Genomic DNA, 13,738 nt, shown 5'->3' with positions numbered 1-13,738 from the left:
CTTCAAAGTAGCTTAGCTAAGTTATGATTAAGTTTTTCTCTTTTTTCTTAATTTGTGGGAAAACTGATTCTCTGACACTTGACCACAGTAGGAAGAGGAAGTGCACGCAGTAAAGTTGAGGCCTGTATTTTCCTGAAAAGTAAATCACTGGCATTAACTAAATTACTGCCTAGTTTTGTGCCTACAGCCTCTGCTCTGCAACAGTAGAATTGTAGACTAGAATTCAGCCCTACATGGTAAATGATGCAACCTGTCCATAATTAGCATTACATTTCAGAGAGTCTGCTTTTTCTAATTTATTTTTAGTAATGGTACTCAGGAAAAGGCAACACAGCAAGACTTTCTGATACATTCCAGCCATTCATCCAACCAACAAAAGTCTACAGAAGCTAAAAATAAAACCACCTCAAAACAAACCACAAAGTTCGAAAAGTAAAACTTTATTAACAAGCACTTGAAACAAGAAATTAGTCTTTCTGAATAAAGCTGTCATATTCATGATTCTAATCAGACCCATAAGATGTCTCTGTTAATATGACAGTACAGTTTTCCAGGCCGTTACAGTGGGCACTGTAACACATTGCTGCCACAGCTCTCTCTTTTGTAAAAGAGTGTTCCATAATCAATGGTTCTGGTGCTGTCATTCAGACAAAATGTCTGAGGAATACAAGAGGTGTTAGGATGAGAGATAAAAGTAATCTGTCACATGGGATCAAAAAGGTTAAATCTGTCATGTGGTAAGAAGACTTGAAATTGTCTCAGGGAAGTAAGAAATACTTTGTTGCTGCAGTCCTTGCTAAATACATTTGACTGGAGGGGCTTAAAGAAATGGCTCATTTCAATGTACATTTACTTACTAGTAAATGAAGTTACTGAAGGTATTTCTTCACTCATTAACGGGGGCAGCTCTGTGTTAAGAAAACATTATGACTAATTGTCTTGATAGAATCCTGTTCTTCACCATCAACCATCAGTTGGTGATACAGTGACAAACACCTCTCAGTGGGAAAGATTTGTACCTGGCTTTAAAAAAGAAGCAAAAATTAGTATAGAATAGCTTTTTCCTTTAAACACACAAAGAATTACTCAACTACACAGAAATTACATGTTGTCAAGGAAAATCAGAAAACAAATCCTGAAGAGAATATAGTTTTGTTTTATAAGGAAGTGAACAATATACAGCAGAATTCTGAAGAAAGTATTTCAAATGAAAGCATGGGCACTGAAGTAATGAGAAGAGAACTGCTCAATAATATCAAACTGAAATGTTGATCTTGTCCTGAAAACAGTTTAGCTACACATCTACTTGTAAGGAAACACAGATGAAAAAACTGCAGTTCACTTACAACCCTTTGTTTCCAAAACAGCCCACTACTAACTATTAATAATTCAAATAAGATGTACTGTTAGTCCTGATGAAGAGAGATACTGTAGTTAAAACTATCATCAGAGCAATAAATGCTTTCCTTCATTTTAGCTGAGAAAATACTATTCCACAGCTGCTAAGCAAAAAAGGGATTAACACTGGCAGAAGCAGTCTTTGTAGAGAGCTGTAAGAGCAGATGGAGGTCCCAAAGCTCATGGGATTTTGAAGAGAATTCAAAACAACTGGATTTTCATTTACCGCAAAGTTGTGATACTTACAATCCTTCAGAACAACGATGACAGTCATTTTGCATGCGTCTGTCTCTCCAGTGCTGCTTCCATTCGACTTTGTTTTAAACCCTACAGGATACAATTTATGAAAATCCTGGTTTTGCTAACATGGAAATAAAAACTTTAGTCGCAGAACAAAAGTATTTCCGAACAATCTTTTTCGGTCCTTCACAAATCACGAATAGCTTTTAACTCTCTGTGGAAAGCAGAACAGGCAGTTTAAAAAAGGAGAGAAGCCAAACTACAATGTTCTTTATAATCAACTGCTCTACAGAATAATTTCAAATATGTATTTCTTGTTCAGTTGTAAGTAGATTAAAGCAATCCACAATTACACATAATCTGAAACAAGAAATTCCAAAACCAGTCTTTTTGAAGATATCATATGGCATCAAACCCTCCCTTTCCAGCTCCCTCAGTGCAACTCTTGACATAATTTTCTTTCTTTGTAAGTGTACAGAGGAAAATATGAATCAATAATACAAGTCACAGATTTTCACAACTATGCTGACAGCTTCTGCTGGGCCTCTACAACCAGATGAAACAATTACTGACGAAAAGTCTCCGCAAAAATGCCAAATCTGATCTTAAACGTGATACTACCACTCATACTCAAAGAAAATACATAGAAGACTACTGAATAATAAACATATTTACTCCACCTGCCTACAAAAACAGAACTGGTTGTTTCAGAATGGCTATATGGCAGTGGTTATAAAAGTACCTCATGGAACCAACCCCTCCAGTGGAACAAAGTACTACAACAACATCGACTATATATATATATATATATATATATGTGCTGACTCATGTGACTCCTACTCAGTGAGAACAATACTTACACAATACAAAACACCCTTAAATGTAGAAATTGTAGATTAGTATAAGAGATCTAAAAAACACCCACACCTTTTGCTGCAAATGGCAGCAGCAACAGGAACACAAAATTATGACGACACTTCAAAACCAGAGTGGCACATACCAGGTAATATCCAGTGTGATAACCACTCATGTACCAGGCTATCAACATGCTCCCCAATGCTTCGTCGTCCTCAGGAGAGTCTGGCCTCATAGGTGGTGGAGGAGGAATCAACTAAGAAATCACAAAGGAAATGTCTTCGTTTCAGTAGGGTGTATCCCAGGTTAGAGAGCAACCAATTCTAAAAGGTTAAAACATAAAACTGGAAAACAGGAACATATCCTTGATGTGTTCTCTGAAAAGGAGTCGAATAAGATGATGTTTTCTGAACATTTGTAATTTCCATAGCCTGGGAGAAACAGGATTCCTGTAGCTTGTACACAAATTGTTATTAGGGGGAAATATTATCTGCTTCAGGGAAAATCCTGTTGATTTAAGGTATAGTTTCTTCAAATAATTTTCCCCTTGATATTCTTACCAACAGCTTCACTGCCACAAAAACGAGTGCAAATCAGACCTTGTGCGTTAGATTATTGCAGTATTTGTAACTGAATGTGCTCACACGTGAAAAATACAGACCCTAACAATGTGTCCTAAAAACACAGGCAGTGGGCACATTCAGTGAGAAAACCTGAGATCACCAACACCTTTCTTCCTCATTCTCCCATCACTTACCGGTGGTCCTGCTGGGAAAGGTGGTGGCCAGCAAGATAAAAATGATGGTGGTGTCTTGCATTTTGATCCAGGCTACATGGAAAAAAAAAAATGGAGCAGTACAAATTAAAAAGGAAATTGGAGTATTAGGATTTTACTTAGGAGAATTATGTGAAGCAATTCACGATGCCTTGAATTTAAGGCAACACACCCCAGCAACTTAAAGAAAATACACCCAGTAGCTATTTCTGTGGCACATTCCATGACTGGAAAAGCACAGCTTGCATTACACGTGTCACTGAGGTAAACAGGGCTGAAACGAGGCTCTAGTTAATACAGGCATTTTTAAAAAGTTTTTCCTAAATGGAAGTCAGTCGTTGCACTCTCACAGAAAGAAACATATCTAATATGCACACAGGCAAACAGATAATTTCTCTGCTCCTGTGTGGCTGGGGGCACAAGCTGATTAAATTCCATTACACTGGTGAACGTCTTAAAAAAAGATCTTAGATACAAATCTACTGATATGAAGGAAAAAAGATAAAATAAAACCTTATAAAGAAATTTTGCCCAAACAGTAATATTTAGAAAACATAATGCTGAGTTCAACTACACTATTACTTAAGACTCCTACACCACAGGAGAATTTAAGGGTGTATCAATATCCCATCCCTCATAATTCAGTAGAGAAGCTACAGCTTAAAGGTTCTATGACATGTGGACATCAGTTTTGATGCCTTCAAAGTCCCATGCTGTGAAACATACCAATTGGCTAGAAAAAGTGAAATATTAAAACATCAACAGCACTATCATTAACAGCACTGGCACAGTCCAGTGAAAAACTTCCCTCTTCGAAGTTACATGGCAACAGTGAAGCAAGTGTTACCTAGGCAGCAGAAGGCTTTCCTCACTAGACAGCAACACTGCAAAAGGGCTACGCTGTAGCTGGATTATCACAAAATGGCAAACCAACAGATTCTAACATGCATATCTGTATATCCCTTCCAAAATACTGTCAGCTGAATTATACAAAATGATAAATATAATGCTATAGTCCCAGTATTCACTACAATACCAGGCTTAACAGCGGTATGTGAATTATTTCAGATAAGGTTGAGCTTACTCTTCCCAGGCCTGGGACTGGTGGTGGTGGTGGTGGTGTAGGAAATCGCAGGTTTTGAGGGGAGAATCTTGCTTTTGTGCAGTTGGTTTTGTTTCGAGGTGACTGGGAAGATTTTTCACTCTCATCTGTTGAATATGGAGTCTCATTTTCATTCTAGAAGATCAAGACATTTTTAGGAAATGAACTAAACAGGAGTTCACAGCTAACACTTTTAGTGTGAAAAGGCTTGGAAAGTCCCATTCACATCCTTCCCTCTCTCTAGCCCTCCCAGTCCTACTCAGGAGTGATTTTATAATCTCACAACTTTTATCTGCTCACCATTTTAGCTACGTTATCTTTTACTGGTGAATTTCTTGTTGTCCCCTCCCTTTCTTCCATGCTGAGTTCAAGAAGTAAAGGGACACTTTCATTCCTTCCATCAGCTTGTGTCTGTTTACAACAGAATCGTGTATCGATTCTCTCTGAACACTGTCTCAGCAGTGCCACCAGACATACTAAGAGAAGCTGATTGTCCTGTTTTCTCTTTCCTTTACAAAAGAATTAAAAGGCGTCCCTCACCTCCCCAGAATTCCCCGTCCCATTTACTGTTTCATCGCTGGCTGGAGGAAGTAGATCAGACAGGTTCTGCTCCTCCTGATTTCCATATCCCGTGTAAGTAACAACACACGTGCCTCTCTTGTGGTTGATGGAGGCAATAGTTGCCAGGTACAAATTACCATCCTCAGACCAAACAGCACTGCAGCTGTCACCAACTTTCCACTGCAACAGAAGCAAGAGAAGCGTGTCCATACCTACGCCAACAATCAGAGAAAAGGTGCCTTTTCCTAAATTACTTTCTGTCCCAGCCACGACAAAGATGACACCCACCTACAGTGGGGGGATTTTTGTATTTAGTGGAGTTGCTCAATGTAACATATAAGTAAGGTTTATAAATTATCACCCCCACCCCAAAATGTTACTCCCAAGGTGAAGAAGCTGCTTCTGAGTACCACAGAGAAGTACAACACGCAGTACAAGCACAACTGACATGTACAGGCGAGCTGACCTGTTTCAAAGGCGCTGTGTTGCTCTTCTTTCTATTTCTGTTCTTTTTATGGTTTTTTCTCTTTATCACCATGCACTTCTCCTGCTTGTCGGAAGGCTCCGAGCACTCCCCATTCTTTAAGGCGTTCTTCGGGAAAAGAAAGGAGGAAAACAATAAACACCAATCCACCGGCCTCAGCCCCAGGGTGCGGCCACAGCCGCGCAGACCCCCCCTTACCTTGAAGGAGGCCACCGCCTTGTCGTAGGCCTTGATGAGGGCCGTGTCGTCCCAGATGTCCGAGTCGTCGCTCTGCGGAGGGCACAGAACCGGTTAGCGCGGTGTCCCGCTCCCGCCCCCGCTCCCGCCCCCGCTCCCGCCGCGCTCCCGCCGCTCTCCCCACCTGGCCGGTGCCGCGCCGGAACAGCACCGCGTCCGCCATGGCCGCGCGCCCCGCGCACGCGCACGCGCCCCGGTTCCGGCCCCGCGTCCCGCGCCGGGCGCGGCCCCTTCCCGTGTGCGGCCCCTTCCCGTGTGCGGTGCCCGCCGGGATGCGCCGCCGCCCCCCGCGCCGGGAGGGGACGGGGACGGGCTCGGGGCGGGGACACGCACCGCCGCAGGTCTGAACCGAGTAGCGGCCAGCAGAGGAATTGCTGCCGTATCCGGTGCTGGGCTCCTCAGTGCGAGAAAGACAAGGAGAGGTTGGAGAGGGTCCAACGAAGGACCAGAAAAATGATTAGAGGTCTGGAGCGTCTCTCTTAGGAGAGACTGTGAGAGCTGGGCCTATTTAGCCCAGAGAAGAGAAAACTGAGAGGGGATCTCATTAGTGCATATAAGTATCTCAAAGGCAGGTGCCAAGAGGATGGTGCCAAACTCTTTTTGGTGGTGCCCAGTGACAGGACGAGGAGCAAAGGCCATAAACTAAGCCACAAGAAGTTCCATCTCAACATGAGGAAGAACTTCTTTACACTGAGGGTGGCAGAGCACTGGAACAGGTTGCCCAGGGAAGTCATGGAGTGTCCCTCTCTGGAGACATTAAAATCCCACCTGGACACATTCCTGTGTAACCTGCTGTAGGTGACGCTGCCTTGGCAGGGGCGTTGGACTGGATGATCTCCAGAGGTCCCTTCCAACCCTAATAATTCTGTGAACTTGCTTATTTTCTCACCAGCTGTAGGTATTATGATGCCAGAACCACCTACGTTTTCCTTCCAGCTCTCCTCAAACTGTGTCAGGGGCCTGTTAACAAGGAGCAAATGCACTATAGGATAGAACTGACACAAGCAAAGGCTACAAAGTTCTCTCTTTAGAGACTGAAAACAGTTGCTGAGGAGCACATTTAGCATAGGTAGCTCAGCGTGCAGCTGCAGTGGAGCTACAGGTTAAGCTCTGGGTGGTGAAAGCCCCAGGCAAGAAGCCAGGAACTGCACAGGTACCTGTGGGCCAGCCAGGTGACCAGACACTGAGACACAGCAGGAGTTGAGGACCCCCAGACTTTCCCACCTTTAGACTGTGCGGGTATAAAAGCCCAAGGTTTCCCTTGTTCAGAGCCCTTCCTCAGAGGCACCAGTTCGAGCTGTTATTTAGTTTTGTTATTTAGTTATTGCACCAAGATTAGGTTATATTAAGGATCAGGACATCTGAGACTCTGTAGGAGCAGCTAAACAAGACAACACCAGCCACCTGGATGATAGAAGAAGAAAATATTAAAGCAAAATATTGTGGTCATGAGCAAGCCAGAGCTAAGATTAGTGAGTATGTGAAAACAATCACAAGGTCAAGCTGGAAAGCCGTTTGAAGCAAGGTTGCTGTTCTCTGTGGCTGAAGGCAGCCACGGGAATGTTTGTGTGGAACGTGTGCAGGTAAGTAATACCTGGCTGGCTTCACAGCTCAGACCCTTATTCTGTATATAAATGGAGTAACAAAGTTACAAGAAAGCTCTGCCTGGACACAGTCTCCCGTGGATTCATTCGCTGAAAAGGGTGCTGAGTGAGGGATCTTCGCTGCAAGACTCTGCTGTGGGAAACCTGGTCTGTGTGAGTGTGGGGTGTGTAGCTGTGAAGGGGCTTTGGTCTCAGCTCAGGTGGTGCAAGTGACTGCCAGAGTGGCTGCTGGATGGTTAGACAGTTCTCCCTTGGTCAGCACACAATACACTCAAGCATGCCTGTGAAGCAAGGGCTGAGTTTTCTCACACTAACTTTTATTCCTGAGGCAGGTTTAAGTACTATTTAAAATAATTTTAGTGATGCAGCAATTTCAAGATCTGCTGACACTGCAATTCATTAATATCAAGCCTGCAGCTTCCTTAGTTAATATCAGCACTAGATTCTTTCAGTTTTGTACACAAAGAGAGTTTGCAATTCAACAGGCAACTTTGCCTATAGTGCAGACTTACACTGCATGTGATATTGCTTATAATATGCAATTCTTAAAAACTTTATTTATATTACACTTACAGATATGTACTCTATTTCTCCACTACATTATTCATTCCTTGTGTTCTTGGTAACTTCCTGGAAATCAACTGACTATCAAGCATAACAATTTCAAGTTAGACAGTATTTCATGCAACATTTTATTGTAAAAATATTTCAAGATGAGATTTACAGTTCAGACCTCTGAAAGTTACGCACATTCTGAATGAAGCTGTACTTTCAAGAACTGAGACAACCACATTTGGTCTAACTGCAGATTCAGAAATTCTGTTACTGGAACCATTAAGTAAAACTAACAAATGCAGCAAAAGCTGGAGTAAAGCTACTGCTTGGTACTTTTATTCATACACATGCAGAAGAGTGTAGTCAGTTTTGAAACAGCACTCCAGAGAACTAAGCCTATGGTAACCAGAAAATACTCTACACTAATGCTAGTTGAACAACTCTGCACAATAAATGTTTAATCATTTAATGGCCAGACACTTCTATGAATGATCTTTGATCTTCCAGGCCCTTCTGCTTCCCCGATGCACTTTGTCTTATCCATAGAGGCAGATCACTTTGCTCCTGCCTGCAGAGACTTCCTTTCATTAGCCGCCTTTTGCTTTTGCTGCATGATTTCAGAGTCTCTGTGAAGAAAAAGAGTTGGATATCAGATACTGGCTCACAGTTTTTCTAAGAAGAGTCTCCTCCAGCTTATTTTTGCCCTTTGGCAATCCCATCTTCAAGAAGAGAAAAAGGTTAGCATAAAACTTCTCAGTTAGCCACGAGCACACTGTTTTTATTACCCCGTGTTTTTTCAGTGCATGCATTATCCAATGAGGCAGACAAGTTACTTGATTAGAAGACCTTATATAATTCTTTCAGTTGTAGAAGTAAAGGACACAATGGATGACACATCTTCAAGAAAGCATTACACAATCTTTTCCTGTTTGTACCAGGCAAAAAGCTGCTCAAAAGAAAGAAAAGCTTTATGAGACAAAAAAACCAAACCTGTTTAACAGTAGATAGAGCAAAACTTCATCCATGGTTTATGCTCCGGCACATGATTGGACCACGAATCAAAGCAAAGTACTTAAATGCTGTTTCAGCTAAGACACTGGATTATTTCTGACCCATTTCCCCCTCCTTTTCTGCTCAACCATTTCACTCAACTTTACTAGATCTTACCTCTGTTTTCTCTGAGAAGCAGACAAGCTATCCTCTTTCCTTTTGCCTTTGTGGATCTCCTGAGTTTTCTTCAGGTTCTTTTGGCGGGCAAGTTCACGCTGGTTCCCACCTGTAAGATAATATACAGTTAAGCAGTTACTACCACTTTGTTTTTTTCCTCACACCGTTTGCCTGTGTAGAAGTCAGTTATAAAGGTGCTGTGGTGTGGCACAATCTGTAGAGTTGGTATGGCTGCATCTTCCATCAGTGTCCCCCCCCACAGTGCACAATGGGAGAAATTAAAGCCTGTTAGTTCTCACATGTACAATTCTAGGTCATGTCCAAAATGAATTTCAATCAATTTTAAAATTAATTTCAACATTTCTTACCGAAATAAAATGCAGTTTGCCATAAAAGACTGAAGGAAGGCCATCCCACAACAGCCTAGGCAAAATCACGTCAGTCACTCATCTAAACAAGAGTCATCATCTCAGACAAATTTCAGCAACCAATATAGCTTACAAATTAATTCTAGATGGAAAGAACAGCATTAAAACTAATTGCAAATACTACTGAAGGGGTGACCTCAAATGATTTTTTTATTTGAAGTCAAGTGCAGTACTTCAGCATGGCCTTAGCAACTGATTAGCCTAACTTTCAACAAAAGTGAGAAGAATAACATTATCTATCTATCTATCTATCTATCAAGACACAAGACCACATCACTGCCAGTGTAGAGGACACCTTTTCAGGGAACAGAAAACTTACCCCAGTTACCAACCCCATGAACTGCCAACAAGTGAGGCATGCAATCTGTTTGATCAGACAAGGTTCCTGCAGGCACAACATCAAAACTCTCCATCTAAATACTCAGGGTTTTCCAGGCAATGGCCACAGCCATCACAATTGCAAACTCTTTTGCATTAGCTGGCAATCTTTCCTCTGTATTCTCTTCCTTACAGCTCTAGTCTGCTCTAACCTGCCAGAACTGGTTCACTGACTTGCTATTTCTTCTTGTTCTTCTCCTTTTGGACTCAAAGTGTTCCAGGTATGCTAGGCATAATCAGTTGTGCTGTTATACAATACAGATCACATTTTTCCATGCTCAAAAATGAAAACTCCATCTACCCATAATTTCTGTTGTGTTTCTCTGGTCTCTCTCTAGTCTTATGACTACCTATGCCATCTTTCAGTCCTGAAGCCAGAAATCTCTCCAGTCTTCACGTGCCTGTAATTTCTGATATATGGAAGCAGTTTAGGACTGGGTCAATTTTAAACAGCAACCTGCTGGTATGATCCACAGGTCTGTACTCACCCCATTTCTGAGCTGACAAAGGTACCTGCCATGTCAAGAAGCAGACAAGAGCAACCCTGAAGAAGCAGGAGTTTTGTGCATTCTTCACAACAGTACATGTACTGCCAGAAGTCCAAGTGAAAACAGCCTATTATGCCTGCTACTTCCTGAGGGCTGGTCCTGCCTTGGAAGATACACTTTACCTGCTACAGGACATCGAGTACTACCTTTTGAAAAAGCAAAGAGAACTTCTGCTCATCCTCCTTATTATCCCGTCCCCAGAGATCACCTAGAAGAAGGGCAGCTGTTTGTTCAGGGACTGAAACAGCTCTCTATCTCTGGCAGCACTAGTGTTGATTAGAACTTGATGACTCATGAGCAGATGATACATTCCAAGCTATAAATGGTTCCTGGGTTTTGTGGTGCTCAGGAGCCACGAACGTCATACGAACAATTCAGCAGCAACAGAAGAGCTCTTCTGTGGTCTTTAAAAAAAAATCAAGTATCTTCCTTTACCATAAAAAAAGAGAGGAAGTCAAAACACACTCAGAATTCATACAGCAATTACCCTCCACACTTAACCTCAGGCACTTCCTTCCTTTAAAAGTGAACACCGTGCATGGTTTCTGCAGTTAATCCATACACACAGTGCGGGTGTAAACTTAGGAACTAAACACAATGGCGTCACCAAAAAGCCTGGCTGTCAATTCTGCACAGTAAAGCAGAGCAGGAAGAAAAGCTGAGCAACACAGAATGCACACAAAGCATAGAAGACCAAATAACTGTCTGGAAAGAAACTTAATTGTACCATGCCTGCTTCCAAGTCAACATTTCCAAGGACTATTTGGCTCCATTACTTCACCAGGAATCCTGAATGAGTATCCCTAGCTTCAAGGGAGCCAGTGCTGTTTTCTACATTCTGTAACATCAACCTAAATCTTCCATGAAATTGTTCCACTAGATGACAATTCAGCTTTCTGTAACGTGAAATTCAAGCATGAACTGCCCTATAAAGGCCAGTACACCCTTTCTGCTTATACTCACGCTTAAGCATCCCCATCCCAGCCTGCCTGTGCAAGACATATGCCTTAGTTCAACCTGTCCTTGCTCTTCTAACTCCAGGGGAAAAAAATACCAAAAAAAAGCCCTAAACCTGCCACTTCCTCATGTTCAAAATCTGTTCTGTGCACAAACTGTTTTTGATCCAGGTCTTCGGCTGCACTTCCTGCAGCAGAGTGGCTTCAAAACTGTGTATTTTCAAGAGTGAATGTGAAAGCACAGCCTCAAAACTGCGTGTTTTTAAGAGTGAGAGTTGCAAGCACAACCTCAGTTAAATACAAGCAGTTTCTGTACTGCCAAGCATAATACGCGGAAGGCACAGGAGTGACTCCAGAGCGAGCATCTTGGGTTTGGTTCACAGTTCTCCGCCATTTTAGAGCGGGTCTACCAACAACACTGCTGTTGAACGCGGTGATGATTCACCAAGTCCTGCTGCCCTTTCAACGACAGCCTTAACCGCAACTTTAGTGTAGCATTGGGTAGTCAGCACTGATATAAAACCCCTGTATTTCCATTTCTGGGCGGCAGCCGGGTGTGAAACGGACGGTGGCTGTTTTTCCAGCCCATCACCACCTTTATTCCTCCGTCCCGCCCCGAGGCACAGCTGCGCCAGGAGGCGGGGGAGGATGTTTTCGCCTCCAGCTCTAGACGGCGGCAGGGCTGCGAAGAAGCCTCAGACCCAGCGCCCCATACCCACGCACTCGCTACGGGAAGGATTTCGCTGCGGGGACGCTAAGCCTGCAGAAACCCAGACACGGCAGCGGCATCACAGCGCGGCGAACTGCCGGCCCCCGGCCGACCCCCGGCCGGGCTGCCCCTCGGTGTCGCGCCCAGGCCTGGAGGCGACCGGGAGAGCGGCCCAAGTCCCACCGCCCCCTTCGCTCCCCGACAGAACCATGGGGCAGCCCCGCTGAACCCCATCGACACTCACGGGTCATGGCGAGACGCTCAGGCCGCGCACCACCAGCACCACCACCGACAGCACCACGGCCGCGCCGGGACACACCTCTGCTCCTACCGCCGGAAACGTCTGACGAGCCGCCTGCCGCCGCCGGCCCTTATGAAACCTCACTGGCCGCTGACGTCACGGCGGCGCGCGGGCTCGGCCCAATCAGAGGGCTGCGCGCTACCGCCCCAGCGCCGTGAGGGCCGCGGGGCCGCTGTGGAGCGTCAGCCCTGGCCGGGGCATGGCGGGGGGGGAGATGAGGTGTGGCTCTGTTTAACGAACTGGTCATGGCGGGCGACGCGGAGCAGAGAAAGCAGTTTAGGGGTGTCTGGACTGAGGGGTGAAGCGCCTTTGGAGTGCCCGGCCGTTACAGGCGGTTTCGGTGCCGTTGTCCGTTGCCCCGCACGGGCTTTCCCCCTCCCGGCCCCTCCTCGATGCGCCCGCCGGCGCACGCCGATGACGTATCGAGGCGCGCCGCCGGGGCCGCACGCCGTGAGGCGCCGGGGCTCGCGGCACTGCCGGGCCGCCGCCGCCACGCGCCGCTGACGCCGCCGAGCGCGCGGGCGGGCGGGCGCGCGCCTCTCCCGGGAGCGCCGCCATGTTCCGGCGGGCCCGACTCACCGTGCGGCCCAACGTGCGCGCCCCGGGCAGGGCCGCCGCCCCCGCCCCCGGCACCGGCGGGGCAGACGCGGAGCCGCCGGAGCCCTCGGGCTCCCCGGTGGCAGACAGAGCAGGGGCCGCGGCGGGAGCGTCAGAGGCACGGCGGGCCGAGAGGTGAGTCCCGCCAAGCTCGGGCCGGTGAGGCCGTGTCTGGGCCCGCGAGTTCCCAGGATCGGCCTGCGCAGGGTGAGGCGGGGGCGGCGGGTGGGGCTCTCCGTAGCGCGGGTTGTGGTACCCTACCCCTGCTGTGTTTGGGGGCTCGTCCCGAAAAGCTCCTGGGAGACCCCGCGGTCGGTGCCCGGTGTCAGCGCGTACGTGGTTGTCGGACAACGACTTCTGGGTGTTTGACGCGTTCGCAGCTTAAGCAGAACCTAAGATGCGGTCTCGCAGCAGGTGCTTGGAATGGGCTGCCCAGGGAGGTGGTGGAGTCACCGTCCCTGGAGGGGTTCAAGGAAAGACTGGACGTGGCACTTGGTGCTGTGGTCTAGTTGGCATACTGGTGTTTGGCCATAGGTTTGATTCGATGATCTCGGAGGTCTTTTCAAACCTAATTGATTCTGTAAGATAAAACTGCGAAGCAGGGACCCAATGTGGTCTGGCACTCGGTTTCTGGCTCTGCTGCAGCCGGGAGCCCCGGTTTGCTGTGTACAGCAAAAATTCCTTGTGCTCCGTAATCGGATTACTTTGATTCTGCATTCTTGCAGCACTTCCTCCTTTGTATTCGTCTCTCCGTGCATTAACAAGGGAAGACTTTCTAGTATTTTTCCTTTTGGACTGTTCAGTTTTTTAAGTGCATTTTATTGTAGCGCAAGCACGTTGTAA

General features: G+C 45.7%; 3 protein-coding genes across 13 annotated transcripts in view; 1 reads left to right on the top strand and 2 right to left on the bottom strand.

The window, feature by feature from the left end:
* Positions 1-419: 419 nt before the first annotated feature.
* On the bottom strand, positions 420-5,867 carry LOC116780336 (survival motor neuron protein-like). 8 transcript variants are annotated; one of them, XM_032675180.1, is made up of 10 exons: positions 5,777-5,867; positions 5,614-5,685; positions 5,386-5,523; positions 4,911-5,111; positions 4,671-4,781; positions 4,353-4,505; positions 3,251-3,322; positions 2,639-2,749; positions 1,645-1,725; positions 420-1,023 (listed from the first exon to the last, which is right to left on the bottom strand). In XM_032675180.1, exons 1-9 carry the CDS (start codon positions 5,813-5,815, stop codon positions 1,669-1,671), a joined length of 954 nt encoding a protein of 317 aa, XP_032531071.1. In that variant the 5' UTR covers positions 5,816-5,867; the 3' UTR covers positions 420-1,023; positions 1,645-1,668. The 8 variants fall into 8 exon arrangements, with proteins under 8 accessions (XP_032531071.1, XP_032531072.1, XP_032531074.1 ...); XM_032675181.1 differs by having other exon boundaries at positions 420-1,019; XM_032675183.1 differs by having other exon boundaries at positions 4,938-5,111.
* Positions 5,868-7,917: 2,050 nt separating this feature from the next.
* On the bottom strand, positions 7,918-12,399 carry LOC116780944 (small EDRK-rich factor 1-like). Its single transcript, XM_032676350.1, has 3 exons — positions 12,242-12,399; positions 8,979-9,087; positions 7,918-8,437 (listed from the first exon to the last, which is right to left on the bottom strand). The coding sequence occupies exons 1-3, from the start codon at positions 12,246-12,248 to the stop codon at positions 8,365-8,367; spliced, it is 189 nt and encodes a 62-aa protein (XP_032532241.1). The 5' UTR covers positions 12,249-12,399; the 3' UTR covers positions 7,918-8,364.
* A 455-nt stretch (positions 12,400-12,854) lies between these two features.
* BDP1 (B double prime 1, subunit of RNA polymerase III transcription initiation factor IIIB) overlaps positions 12,855-13,738 on the top strand; it is a 51,256-nt gene continuing 50,372 nt past the window's right edge. For all 4 annotated transcript variants that reach the window (XM_032675793.1, XM_032675792.1, XM_032675791.1 and 1 more), the window contains exon 1: positions 12,855-13,030. In XM_032675793.1, the coding sequence (XP_032531684.1) occupies positions 12,855-13,030 (176 nt within the window). The remainder of the gene's footprint in view (positions 13,031-13,738) is intronic.

Source organism: Chiroxiphia lanceolata, chromosome Z (genome assembly GCF_009829145.1).
Source record: "Chiroxiphia lanceolata isolate bChiLan1 chromosome Z, bChiLan1.pri, whole genome shotgun sequence".
In the NCBI taxonomy this organism is placed as follows: Eukaryota; Metazoa; Chordata; class Aves; order Passeriformes; family Pipridae; genus Chiroxiphia; species Chiroxiphia lanceolata.
This window is presented reverse-complemented; position numbering and strand designations above follow the sequence as displayed.